Below are 14449 nucleotides of genomic sequence, written 5' to 3' on the forward strand. Positions count from 1 at the left end.
TTAATATTTTGTTAACGTTTAGAATGAGATCAGATATGCACAGGTTTTATTTATGCCACAATGCAGTTACTGGTGTGTGTGTGTGTGTGTGTGTGTGTGTGTGTGTATTTACCTAGTTGTAGTTTTACAGCTCATGTGGTCCCGTCTCCGTATCTACATTTATCCAACTCTTCCTCAAAGCTTTGCACAGTCCTCGCCGATACTACCTCCTCACTTAGCCTGTTCCAAACCTCTATATTTCTTTGCAGGAAGCTATATTTCTTTATGTCTCTCAAGCATCTTCCCTTCCTCAATTTTTTACTATGTCCTCTTGTGTTCCTAGTAGTAATTTCTTCTTTTAGTAGTAATTCTAATAGTGTGTGTATGTGTGTGTGTGTGTGTGTGTGTGTGTGTGTGTGTGTGTGTGTGTGTGTGTGTGTGTGTGTGTGTGTAGTTTGTAGAATTTAAGTCATGCTCGTACAATCCTTCCTTTTTTCTTTTCCCTTCCCTTCTTCCTTCTTCCTCAACAAACATGCATTCTCCCTTCCTCTCCATCTGTCTCTCTCCTTCTTTCCTCCCTCATCCACCACCCTACCTCCCTTTCCTCTTTCCTTCCCTCCTTCCTCAACACTGACTTTCTCTCCCTCCTTGCTTCCCTTCATCCTCAACCATCCTTCCTTTCTTCCTCTCCCTTCTCCTCTTCTTTCTCAACACCAACTCTTCCTTTCGCTCTCTTTTTTCACCCCCCTCCTTCCATCCTTCCTTCCTTCCTCTCTATCCATTCACCTTCCATTTCTTTCCTCCCTTTCTTCCTCAACAATCATGAACACTATATCTCCCTTTCCCTCCCTCCCTTGCCTTCCTTCCCTCTCCTCCCCCTCCTTCCGTCCTTCCTTCATTTCTCTCTATCCATTCACCTTCCATTTCATTCCTTCCTTTCTTCCTCAACAATCATGAACACTATATCTCCCTTTCCCTCCCTCCCTTGCCTTCCTTCCCTCTCCTCCCCCTCCTTCTGTCCTTCCTTCCTTCCTCTCTATCCATTCACCTTCCATTTCATTCCTTCCTTTCTTCCTCAACAATCATGAACACTATATATCCCTTTCCTCCCTCCTGCCTTCCTTCCTCCCCTCCTTCCGTCCTTCCTTCATTTCTCTCTATCCATTCACCTTCCATTTAATTCCTTCCTTTCTTCCTCAACAATCATGAACACTATCTCCCTTTCCCTTCATCTCCCTCTCGTCCCTTCCTCACCCTGCACGTTGACGGAGTAGGTGATGGCGTCGGACCCGTGCAGGTTGGCGGTGGTACAAGTGTAGTTCCCTGCGTCGCGAGCCTTCACATCCGAAACCAGCAGGCTGCCATCGGGGTACTCCTTCACCCGGCCCTGGTTACGGGGGATGCCCTTGCCACTGTGGGGGATGACGAGATGGGTGAGGAGGGGAATGGGTGAGGGAGGCAATGAGTGTTGGATATGGGTGTGGAAGGGAATGGGAGGGTATAATGGGGAAGGAAGAGATGGGGAAGAGATGGATAGGACTGAGGCAGGATACATGGATGACAGAACGGATGAGGAATGGAAAGGAGGAGATGTGGAGAAGGTGAAGTTGAATAGATAAAGAATGGGATAAGGTTAATCAAAAATGGAAATGGAATAAAAAAAGACAAAAAACGTGTGTGTGTGTGTGTGTCAAGGATGCTAACTACTACAATATGCCAAGTGCGTGCGTTCGTGTGTGTGTGTGTGTGCTTACTTGAAGGTCCATGTGCGTGTGGGTGTGGGACTCCCGACCACACGGCAGGCCAGACGCAGCTCCTCCCCCCACACGGCAATCTGCGAGGAGAGACGAGAAAAGAGAAAGAGTGAGATTAAGAAGAAGAAATGTTAAATAAGTGGAAAAAGGAGAGAACGAGAATGACAGGAAGAAGGACAGCAAGAAGAGAGATCTGTGGAGAAAGAGAAGAAGGGAGATAATGTGAATGAGGAGAGGAGAGGTTGAATAAGCGAAGAGAGAGAGAGAGAGAGAGAGAGAGAGAGAGAGAGAGAGAGAGAGAGAGAGAGAGAATGTGAAGAAGTGAAGTTAAATAAGATGAAGAGAACAGAACGGAACAGAAAGAATATGATACTAGGAAAGAATATGATACTAGGAAAGAATATGATACTAGGAAAGAATATGATACTAGGAAAGAATATGATACTGGGAAAGAATATGATACTAGGAAAGAATATGATACTGGGAAAGAATATGATACTAGGAAAGAATATGATACTAGGAAAGAATATGATACTAGGAAAGAATATGATACTAGGAAAGAATATGATACTAGGAAAGAATATGATACTAGGAAAGAATATGATACTAGGAAAGAATATGATACTAAGAAAGAATATGATACTAGGAAAGAATATGATACCAGGAAAGAATATGATACTAGGAAAGAATATGATACTAGGAAAGAATATGATACCAGGAAAGAATATGATACTGGGAAAGAATATGATACTAGGAAAGAATATGATACCAGGAAAGAATATGATACTAGGAAAGAATATGATACCAGGAAAGAATATGATACTAGGAAAGAATATGATACTAGGAAAGAATATGATACTAGGAAAGAATATGATACTGGGAAAGAATATGATACTAGGAAAGAATATGATACCAGGAAAGAATATGATACTAGGAAGGAATATGATACTAGGAAAGAATATGATACAAGGAAAGAATATGATACTAGGAAAGAATATGATACTAGGAAAGAATATGATACTGGGAAAGAATATGATACCAGGAAAGAATATGATACTGGGAAAGAATATGATACCAGGAAAGAATATGATACTAGGAAAGAATATGATACCAGGAAAGAATATGATACTAGGAAAGAATATGATACTAGGAAAGAATATGATACTAGGAAAGAATATGATACTAGGAAAGAATATGATACTAGGAAAGAATATGATACTAGGAAAGAATATGATACTAGGAAAGAATATGATACTGGGAAAGAATATGATACTAGGAAAGAATATGATACTAGGAAAGAATATGATACTAGGAAAGAATATGATACTAGGAAAGAATATGATACTGGGAAAGAATATGATACTAGGAAAGAATATGATACTGGGAAAGAATATGATACTAGGAAAGAATATGATACTAGGAAAGAATATGATACTAGGAAAGAATATGATACTGGGAAAGAATATGATACTAGGAAAGAATATGATACTAGGAAAGAATATGATACTGGAAGAAAATAAACACATGAGGGATATAGATAGATAGATAGATAGATAAAGCGAGATTTGCCTAATATATCCAAGTCCTGAAGCCATTTAATCAACATGTTAAGAAATTGAATGCAGAAACTCATTATATAGATAGAAACTCACTTTATAGATAGACTCACTTAACAGATATATAGATCAACTCAATATCCAGCAAGTATTCAATCGTTTAATTAAGCCCTTGACTGCGGATTTCCTACAGTCAGACTTCACCAAGCTACAAGAATGGAACAAAAATTGGCTGCTACAACTCAATGAAGAAAAATGTAAAGTCCTGCACCTTAGGAGGGGATATCCAGCACACCAATACCACATGGGAAACACTCCACTCTCCACCACAGAGGCAGAGAAAGACCTGGGACTATAGGTTACCAGGCTACCAGTGACGGAGAGATCTGTGACAATCGCAGCGGACGGGTTAACATATCTACACATTTAATTAAGATACTTCATTTAATACTAACTTCCCCCTCTCCTTCCCCTCCCCTGTACTTACCGTCTTGTCCGAGAACGAGGCGATGGCTGCTGGGGCGTCTGGTCGGGGGCGCTGGGTGACCCGTACGCCAGGGGGGCCGTCACCCACCAACGTTGAGGCGCGGACCGAGAACCCGAAGGTGGTGGCGGGTGCGAGACCAGCCACCAGGTACTGACGCTCCCCACCCGACACCACCCATGACCGCCCCCCACCGCCACCCTCGCCCCCGCCCACATCCCACACTGACCCCATGCCCATCCCGCTGCCGTGTGCCCCAGCGATGCCCCAGGGACCCAAGGCACCGACCTGGGGAAAAGAAATTATGTCCTTGGGTGATTGTGATTTGATTTAGGAAGAGAAAAAAAAGAGAAAAAAATGAGAAATAAAAAATAAAAAATAAAAGTAGCGTCACCATCATCATCCCCCTCATCCGCCCCCATACCTGCTGGTCCGCCTGGTCCACGTGCACGGTGTACTTGGTGATGACTCCGTTGGGCTTGTTGGGCGGCCGCCACGCCACCAACACACTCTGACTGTCCACCGCCAGCGCCTTCACCGCCTCCACCGGCCCGGGCACTGCAAGGGGGGGGGGGGAGAAAGTGATAGGTCTTATTTATTTTCTATTGTTTTTTTAGTATTTTTTCCTATTTTTATTTTCCGTTTTAATATTTTGCTTGTTTTTTTTTGTTCGTCCTCTTCGGAATCTTACCTTTTCTCCTTTCTATGTAGGCCTATCACTATTTTCTTTGTCTCTATCTTACTTTCTTTTCATTATCTTTCTCACTCTTGTTCCTTTCTCCTTTTCTCTTCTCTATGTATCTCTGTTTTCTTTGTCTATCTCTTCCTTTCTTTCAGTTATCTTCTCATTCTTGTTTCTTTCTTCCTTCAACCTTTTTCTTTACTTTCCTTCCTTCCTTCCTCTTTATCTCCCTTCTCATACTCTTTCCCCTTTTCTCTTCCTTTCTTCCAATTATCTTTCTCTACTCTTGTTCCTTTCTTCCTCCAACCTTTTCTTCACTTTCTGGTCTTTTCAGAAAACCACCTTCCTTCCTCTTCATTTCCCTTCTCTCTTCCTTTCTTTCAATTATCTTTCTCTACTCTTGTTCCTTTCTTCCTTCAACATTTTCTTTACTTTCTGGTCTCTTAAAAATACCACCTTCCTACCTCTTTGTCTTCCTTCCTTCTACCTTTTCCCTTCTCTCTTCCTTTCTTCCAATTATCTTCTCACTCTTGTTCCTTTCTTCCTTCAACCTTTTCTTTACTTTCTGCCTTCTTCAGCATACCACCTTCCTCTTCCTCATCTCCCTTCTCACTCTTTCCCCTTCTCCCTTCCTTTCTTTCAATTATCTTTCTCTCACTCTTTCGTCTCTTTTTTTACCCTCTTTTTACCATCCATCCTCTTATGACCACCACCTTGCCTCTCTCCTCTCTACATCTTACTCATCTACCCTCCTCCTCCTCCTCTCTTCCTCTTTTTCCTTCCCCTTTCCGTCTCACTTTTATCAAATTCTTAACATATCAATAAAAGCTTCAGCCCTTTTTCTTCCTTTTCCTTCTCCTCCTCTGTTCTCTACCCTATCTCTTCTCTCCCCATTTTCATCTCCTTCTTCAAATTTATATCAACAACAAAACGTCCTGAAAGACTTTGGCACATATCTCCTCCTCCTCCTTTGCATGTTACCCTCCCCCTCTTCTCCTATCCCTCCCTCATCCATCCCGCCTCACCATCCTCGTCCGTGATGCAGTAGATGGCTGAGGAGCGCACGCCATCGCCTCTGCGGGTGTAGGCAGTGAGGGTGATGCTGTAGTTTGTGTAGCGGTCCAGCCCAAGCAGCGGAGACGAGACTGTCGACACGGTTTTCTCCTTCAGGTCGTCTGGGTCTGTGTGTGAGTGAGTGGGCGAGTGAGGGAGGGATTGAGTGAGGGAGGGAGGGAGTGTTTGAGTGAGTGAGTTAACCCCTTGACTGCGGATTTCCTACAAGAAGACATCACCAAGCTACAGGAATGGAACAAAAAGTGGCTGCTACAATTCAATGAAGAAAAATGTAAAGTCCTGCACCTTGGGAGGGGAAATCCAGCATACCAATACCACATGGGAAACACTCCACTCTCCACCACAGAGGCAGAGAAAGGTGTGGGAGTTTATGACATCAGGCTACCAGTGTGGGTCAAATCCGTGCCAATCGCAGTGGACGGATTAAAGAAAGGTGACAAAAAAAAAAAAAAAAAAAACAAAAGACATGACGGAATTACAAGACCAAAGAGAGGGAAGAATATGACTTAGATGATTAATGAAGGTGATGATAAAAAGATCAAAGGGAACGAAATCACTACTCACGGAAGAACCTGGTTGGGTGGACAGGCCGGTAGATGATCTTGTAGCCTTGAAGAACCCCGTGGATGGCGGATGCGAGGGGCGGAGTCCAGCGGATGAGCAGCGAGGTGGATGACAGACTGTTGCACTGGACGTCACGTGGAGGCTCGCTAGGGACTGTGTGGAGGAGGGTCGGATGTTACAAGATGCTGCAGAGAGACTGGATGAGGTTGAGGTGGAATCATGAAAAATCAACAAAAACTAACTAATGAGGAGCATACACCTTGGGGTTTGTCGCTTCACTCACCCGCCGCCTCCACCCTCGACGGTCCCTCCGGGTAAACCCCCAGGCAGTTACCCTTCTCATTCAAAGGCACTCTTGGTAGGATCCACCAATTTGCCCCAGCCGTGAGTTTTGTGGGCGCCCCCTTGGGCCCCTTCACTCAGGATTGCCTCGTACAAACAACCCTGTGACAGGATTGATGTCTGGGAGGTGCGCCATGTGCCAGAGGTGGCGTTCATGGACAAAGCTGGTAACAGGCCTCAACTCAGTGTCATGGAGTGATCGCTGGTTCGACACAGTCACTCCAGAGATGCCCCGTGACCCTGTGAAGGCACTTATAGCACAGCCATCTCTGGTATCAACACACCTCTCCTAGTCACTGTTTGGTGTCCATGTCTCAGCCACACAGGAAGACAGGGAGCACAAATGACTCAAAGATTCAAATCTTTGTCTGCCTGCATAGATATAAACAACGCCATATACTTAAGTTGAACAAGTCCATAATACCGTGGGCCAGGCCAGTCAGTTGGGTGACTTCCTGGTAAGACCTGCCAATGTTATGCACACCACTATCAAGGTGTGTCAAGCTTTGGGTCACCTTGACACCCTCATCACACGCATGGACAGACTGAACTGCAGAAACTCCCAACCTCCAAAAATCACTGCAGAAAAAAACTCATGCCCTCACCATCCTCCTCGGTGGCTGCGGTGAGCGGGGGCGTCCTGGGTCCTGCCCCGGCAGCGTTGAAGGCCTGGACGGTGATGAGATAACTGGTGAACTTGTGCAGGCCCTTCAGCGTGGCCTCGGGGCGGTAGACGGCCGCTGCCGAGGCTTCCAGGTTGTGGTAACGGAACGGCTCGGAGGAGTTGGCGACCTTGTACCCCACGTAGTAGCCGAGACCCGGCCGGTGTCTGGGGCTGGGGATATCTGGGGGCTGGTGGGGGGGAGGGGAAGGGGGTTACTGGGGTAGGGAATTAAGTCATTACCCACACACACACACACACACACACACACACAAAAAAAAAAAAAAAAAAAAAAAAAAATAAATAAATAAATAAATAAATAAAATAAAATGAAATAGGACACACACACACACACACACACAACATCCACTATTCCTCTTCCTCCTTCACCCCTTCCTTTCCTTCACATCCTCATATTATAACATACAACACACATTCAACATCCCCCCTTTTTCCCCTTTCCCCCCCTTCACCCCCCATACCTACCATATGTGACACAGAAACTAGTGGCAGAAATGGGCAACACACACACACACACACACACACAGCATCCACTATTACCCTCATAGCTGGGCACGATAACAGAAAACCTTATTCATGATACCCGATAACTGATAATGGAAAACCTTATCGGTGATAACCGATATTCGTTAACTGGAGACACAAATATAGGCGATAACCGATACCCGATATAAATCCACAATTCCGATACTAGCTAGCGATGTCAGATAGGCGAAACCGATACCATATTGATATTTCAAATAAAACAGATGAATTCAAATTTTCATTATCTATATTTTTGAAAACTTACAAAACCTGAAAACCACACGTTGACACGTACCTATGGACGGTAATACTAGAAACGCCTGAGCCGGTGTTGTGTTGTTTGCCGGTCCCACCGTCAGAAGCCGGAGTTTTTGTTTACAAACACTGGTCTCTCGTGAACTGGCCCATCACTACTTATTCAGTTATCCTTATTTATCACCATTAACACTAATAGTCACTTCAGTAAAGAAGCCCTGAAGCACTGGGAACCGGAACACTGGCAGGCACTCACTCCGTCACTCGAGGCGCAGCTGAGAGGCCACGCGCCCACGCCGCCATGTTCTGACACAAACCGCTGGTGTCTGTTTGCGCTCTTTACAACGGGATCACAAATTTCAGGCAGTGAATAACCATTTTATGGGCAAAGTTAAATTATTTTTCTCTCTTATATAGTGGTTTTTGAGTCTTGCAAAAAAATGACCTAGTGTTTTAATGTTGTGATCAAAGTATGAAATCTCTTCACCGAACATATTTCATACCGCGAAGTTTTTTTCATACAACACCGGGCGCCCGGGCCTCGCATGCGCAGTAGGGAGGAGACATTTTTTTTTTTTCTGAGGGGCGGAAAAAGTAGCGATTATTGCTAGTCTCGTTACAGAAGTAACGAAGATACCGATATTTATATAAATAATTAGCGGATGGCCGATAGCCCGATTTTGTTATCAGCGATAAAGTATTGCGATAACTTATCGCGATAACGCTTAGCTATGAATACCCTTCCCCCTATTCCCCCCATACCCCTTACCTGCCAAGTGACGCGGAGACTAGTCGAGGAAATAGGTATCACCCGCACATTGGTCGGCGGCAGCGTGGGCGGCTCGTGGGCTGTCGACACCCGCACCTCAGGGCTGGGCTGGGAGGTGCCGACGCCATTGACAGCGACCACCCGCACCAGGTAGGCGTGGGCGGGGGCCAGGCCGGGGACGTGGGCGCTGGGGCCGGCAACCTCCACCGCCCTGATCCGGCCCATGTTCATCCACGAGTCTGGGGGAGGAGAGGGCGGTGAGGTGTGTTAGTGTGTGTGTGCGTGGGGAGGAGGGGAGGAAGGAAACATGGAAACATGGAAACGCAGGCAACAGAAAGCCTATTGGCTCATTACGAGGTTGCCCGCTTTGGTGATTTAATCTGCTCGACAGCCTGGGGCCTGGGGAGCAGATGAAAGCACCTCGACATTGAGGAGTAGATGAAAGCACCTCGATATTGAGGAGCAGATGAAAGCAACTCAATATTCAGTTTACTCCCGACGCAGCGAAGTGACGGTCGATTCTATATTTGAAGGAGTTGATAGTATTCGCATTTACTACTTCTGAAGGAAGATTGTTCCAGTGACGGATGACTCGGTTTGAAAAGAAACTCCTTCCGATGTCTGTGTTACATCGCTTAGACTGAATGGGTAAACCGTTATTTCTAGTTCTTAGGTTGGTTTGCAATTCAAAGAAATTGGAGTAATCGACGTTATTGAATTTTTCAGATACTTGAAGACTTGAATCATATCTCCTCGTAGGCGTCTTTTCTAATGTAAAGAGATTGAGTCGCTTGAGTCGTTCCTCGTACGGTTGAGCCCTTAAGGTTGGTATCATTTTCGTGGCGCGTCGCTGAATCCTTTCCAGTAAATCAATGTCCTTTCTGTAATTAGGAGACCAGAACTGTACTGCATACTCGAGGTGCGGTCTTACCATGGAATTATACAAGGATAGCATCACGTCTGGCGTTTTACACTCGAAGTTCCTCGCTATGAACCCGAGCATAGTGTTGGCTTTGTTGTATGCTTTTTTACAGTGATTCGCGTGTTTCAGGTCACTGCTGATAGTGACTCCAAGATCCTTTTCCTCCTGCATCGCTTGCAGAGGTCTCCCATTCATGATGTATGTGTGGTTACTATTTCTGGACCCAATGTGCATGACTTTGCATTTGTCAACATTAAAAGACATTTGCCATTTTTCCGACCATTCGATAATGTGATTGATGTCTTTCTGAATGATTTCGCAGTCGGTCTTTGTGAGGGCCTTTCCCCCCACCTTAGTGTCATCAGCAAATTTCGATATTGTGGATTTCAGTCCTGCTTCGAGGTCGTTGATATATATGATGAAGAGAATGGGTCCCAGCACTGACCCTTGAGGCACTCCACTAGTGACTGGAAGCCAATCGGAAGGCTGTCCGTTGAGTAGTACTCGTTGTTTTCTGTCGGTGAGCCAATCTCTTATCCACGCGATCAGATTGGCTCCAATGCCCGCCGAGTGCAGTTTCTTAAGGAGTCTCTCGTGCGGTACTTTGTCGAAGGCTTTCTGAAAGTCCAGGTATATAACATCACTGGGGATGTGGGCATCCCAGTTCTTATATATACCTTGGAAGAAGTCTAATAAATTCGTTAGGCAGGAGCGCTTGTTTCTGAAGCCATGCTGGGTGTCGGAGATTACATTATTGTCTTCTAGAAACTTAACAAGTTTGTCTCTAATAATCTTTTCGAGTATTTTTCCTGCCACTGATGTCAAACTTATGGGCCTGTAGTTTAATGCAACGCTTTTGTCTCCCTTTTTGAAAATTGGTGTTACGTTCGCCATCTTCCAGTCTTCCGGGACCTTTTTCAATTGAACAGACTGGTTGAATATGTTAGTGAGTGGCTGAAGTATTTGTTGTTTAAGCTCTTTTAATAACCGCGGGGACAAACCGTCAGGTCCTGTTGACTTGTTCGTGTCGAGTTTATCCAAATACTCTTTCACTTCTTGGTCGCATATTGAGTCAATTTTCAGGGGCGTGATTCCCCTCGGCGGGTCAGGGTTCTCGGGCATGGTTTCGATGTTTTCGACTGTGAATACGGATGCGAAGTTACTGTTGAGGATTCTGGCCATCTGTTTACTGTCCTGAGTTGCAGCTCCAGTCTCGTCTGTCAGGGGACCAATATTGGATTTTACTTTATTTTTCGATCTGATGTATGTGAAGAATTTTTTTGAGTTTGTCTTGATGTCACGCGCTATTTGTTTTTCGTAGTTGCGTTTACTACTCCGAATAAGGGTGCGACAAGCTCTGAGGCTGTTGTGGTACTGAGAACAGGCTTCGGCCGTGTCATTCTCTTTCATTAGGTTATAATTCCTTTTTTTTAAGTTTACCGCCCTTTTTAGTTCTCTGGTCATCCACGGTGGATCTACGGCACCATTTACTCGCCTGGGTTTCGTCGGCACTGTAGCCTTTTCTACTCCCAAAAGCTTATCTTTGAAGTTGTTCCACACGTTGTCGATTGTATTGTCGGTTAGGTGAAGTTGGTCCCAGGTCGCAGAGGGAAGCAGCTCACGGGCTAGGTTGAAATTTGCTTTTTTGTAGTCGGGTATCACTGACGGATTGTCTACGAGTTTGTGACTTATGTTGACATTGAAACGGATTAAGTGGTGATCGCAACCGTTAATTTTTCACCAACTTCACAGTCGCGAATGAGGTCGGGGTCGCTTACTAATACCAGATCCAGCAGATTGTTTTCTCTTGTTGGTTGAGTTACAACTTGAGTGAGGAACGAATCCTCCACCATTTCTATAAGCCTGTTACCCTCTTGATCTCCAGTCAATTGTCCCCAGTCAATGTTAGGGCAATTAAAGTCCCCAATTATTATTGCTTCTTTACTTTGTGTTAAAGAGTGAAGCTCTTCGTACAGGGCAGTGTCATCGGCTGCCTGTTGTTTTGGAGGCCTGTATACGGTCGCAAGTGTTAGTTTCTTATTATTCGCAGTTATTTCCACATAGACGGAGTCGTAATTCTCTGCGTCCTGTTTGTCTATTTTATGGCAGGGAGCGTACTTTTTACGTAGCAAATTACTCCTCCTCCTTTCTTGTGCATTCGATTTTTTGGAAGTTTTCGTACCGGGAAATGACAGTTAAGATAATAGATGTGCAGAGTTGGCCCAAGTCTCTGTGATGGCTACCACATCTGGTTTCTCAGTTGCAATATACGCCCTAATTTCGTCCTTTGGGTAATAGACTGCGTGCATTTGTGTACAAAATGGAAATGTGACTACTGGTTTGGCCGCGTCGTGTTGAATGAGTTCGCTTGTCGGAGGCGTCGTTGGTTACACAGTTTCTTGCAAGCCGCATCGACGCTACGGTTCGGTTGATCAAGGGTTGCCTTTGCCTTGCCCTCGCCTCCAGTTTTTTAATAGCTTTTCGAGAAGCTTTCAACTGCATCGTTCAGGAGCCTTCCTAGCCGCGCCGAACCAACCTCGTTCAAGTGGAGTCCGTCCTCCCAAAACAAATCTGGGCGCTGGTTGAAGTGATGCCATGCGTTCATGAACCCTACGCCTTCATCGTTACATAACTGCTTTAGACTAGTGTTGACGCCGTACGCTTTACTGTTGTTGTATCCGGCGAACGTATTGACTCTCGGTAGAATTCCAGAGACGATGATGTGAGGGGACTTGGTCTTGTATTTCCGAATGACTTGACGGTATTTTGCTAACAGGTCCTGAATTTGAGTTGACTGAAGGTCGTTGGTTCCCGCATGGATCAGATACACTGTGTCGTCCTTCGCATTTACTGAAACTGCATCGACAGCTGATTCAATATCGTCCAGTTTGGCTCCGGGGATACAGAAACGCTGCCGTGTCAACGTATTCCGTCCGCAAAACTCCGTAAGTTGGCCTCTCACCACACTGTCTCCAACTAAATTGACTCTAGTAGTTAGTTTGCCCATACCAGGAAACAGCGTCTGGTTCGTACAAGTGACAGCTGGTAGAATGGTCTTGTGATTTCTTCTGGAAGGGCGCGAGGTACAAGAGGGAGCGCGGGCTAAGGTGGGTTTGGAAGTGGTGGTGGTGATAGTAGTGGGTGATTGGGGAAGGGTGGAGGGTGAGGTGTGGGTGGAGGGAGAGGGGGTATCAGAAGTGGAGGAGGAGGCGGAGGTTGAGTTCGTGTTGGAGATGGAAGTGGAGGATGGAGTGGTGATGAGGATAGGGGAGGAGTCAAGGGTGTTGGAGGGAGCGGAAGGGAGAGCGGGAGAAAGGGGAGTGGTACTGTGGATGGAGGTGGATGGGGTAGGAAGGGAGGTGGATGGAGTAGAATGAATGGTAAGGGTGGCGGCGGGCTCAGGCGTGGCAGAGGAGATCGTGTTGAAGGTGGAAGGGGAAGATGGAGTGGTGATGAGGATAGGGGAGGAGTCAAGGGTGTTGGAGGGAGAAGAGGGAGTGGGAGTTGATGAGGTAGCAAGGGAGGTGGATGGGATAGAAGGAATGGTAGGGGTGGCGGCGGGTTCCAGCGTTGCAGAGGAGTGGGGTGGTTGAGGCGAGGCAGAGGAGATCGTGTTGGAGGTGGAAGGGGAAGATGGAGTGGTGATGAGGATAGGGAGGAGTCAAGGGTGGAGGGAGAAGAGGGAGTGGGAGTGGATGAGGTAGCAAGGGAGGTGGATGGGGCGGAAGGAATAGTAAGGATGGAGGCGGGTTCAGGCGAGGCAGAGGAGGAGGAGGAGGTATGTAATTGGGTCAGAACGTCAGAATATGAGTTTGAGGTGGAGGAAGCTGGAGTGGGAAGGGCGGGGAATGACGTCACAACTTCCCATATCAGAACGTTTGAGCGTTTCAACTCATCGTTAATCGAGCTAAGTGCTTGGATACGCGAGTCCAAGACACAATATTTACATTTAGACTCGCTGAGTTGAAAGTGGATCGTGGCAAATTTCTGCGAACAATTACCGCAAGTGAAATATTTGGGCATGGTTACAATTCCTTTTTTCTTTTCTTTTTTCTGTAGCAAGAAACTTTAGTTATGATATATTTAGAAACCGCGTGGGTGGCTTGCTGAATACCAGGAAGGAGCTCAACTGAACACCTGGAAGGAGTTAGGTAGGGGTCGGGTCGAGTCCCGCGGGGGTAATTAGTTGGACGGTAGAGAGGCTTGTTTAGTTAAAGGAACACAAAGGAGCACAAGGGAGGAGGAGGAGGAGGAAATAGTTAGAGGAGGAGGAAATGGTTAAAGGAGGAGGCGGAGGAGGAAATATGGGTTTGGGCGGAGAAGGAGGAGTAGGGAAGGTGATTAAAATAGAATTAGAAATACCTGTGTTGATTAGGATTATTTAAGGAGTGCCGGGTGGTTTGGGAGGTGGGCGAAAGGTTTGTGAGTGTGTGGGAAAGCAATGGTGAGTGCGTGAGACAAGCTATTTTCACATTTTTTTTTTAATATTTTCACTGTTCCCTAGAGTTTTCCGCGGGGTTTGAAGGTTAGTAGAAGATATATTTGACATGAAGCGAGATTATGGGTGTGTCATTGTAACCAATCTTTGCCTCCCTTCCCCTCACCCGTGCTGTTGATGACCAGGACGCGGTACAGGGACACAGGGGAGTTGCCGTCATGAGGCGGCGGCGTCCAGGTGAGGTTGACCGCCCGTGACCCGCTGCCGACCACACGCGGGGTGCCCGGCGTGCCCGGCACCTCTGGAACACGGGCACACGGCTTATCAACAACAACAACATAATAATAATAATAATGGTCTCAAGGATTCGAATCAAATCAGCGCAAAATAGGTTCAGTGTTTCGAAGCACTGACACTGCAACG

The 14449-nt window shown here is 46.0% G+C and overlaps 1 protein-coding gene across 2 annotated transcripts in view; it reads right to left on the minus strand.

The window, feature by feature from the left end:
* Window positions 1–14449, minus strand: part of LOC127005665 (cell adhesion molecule DSCAML1-like) — a 67891-nt gene that overhangs the window by 26581 nt on the left and 26861 nt on the right. For both annotated transcript variants that reach the window (XM_050874753.1, XM_050874752.1), the window contains exons 9-17: window positions 14193–14327; window positions 8667–8905; window positions 7041–7287; window positions 6094–6246; window positions 5481–5636; window positions 4198–4331; window positions 3777–4061; window positions 1734–1813; window positions 1234–1391 (exon numbers count right to left, since the gene is read on the minus strand). In XM_050874753.1, the coding sequence (XP_050730710.1) occupies window positions 1234–1391; window positions 1734–1813; window positions 3777–4061; window positions 4198–4331; window positions 5481–5636; window positions 6094–6246; window positions 7041–7287; window positions 8667–8905; window positions 14193–14327 (1587 nt within the window). The remainder of the gene's footprint in view (window positions 1–1233; window positions 1392–1733; window positions 1814–3776; window positions 4062–4197; window positions 4332–5480; window positions 5637–6093; window positions 6247–7040; window positions 7288–8666; window positions 8906–14192; window positions 14328–14449) is intronic.

Source organism: Eriocheir sinensis, chromosome 30 (genome assembly GCF_024679095.1).
Source record: "Eriocheir sinensis breed Jianghai 21 chromosome 30, ASM2467909v1, whole genome shotgun sequence".
NCBI classification, from domain to species: Eukaryota; Metazoa; Arthropoda; class Malacostraca; order Decapoda; family Varunidae; genus Eriocheir; species Eriocheir sinensis.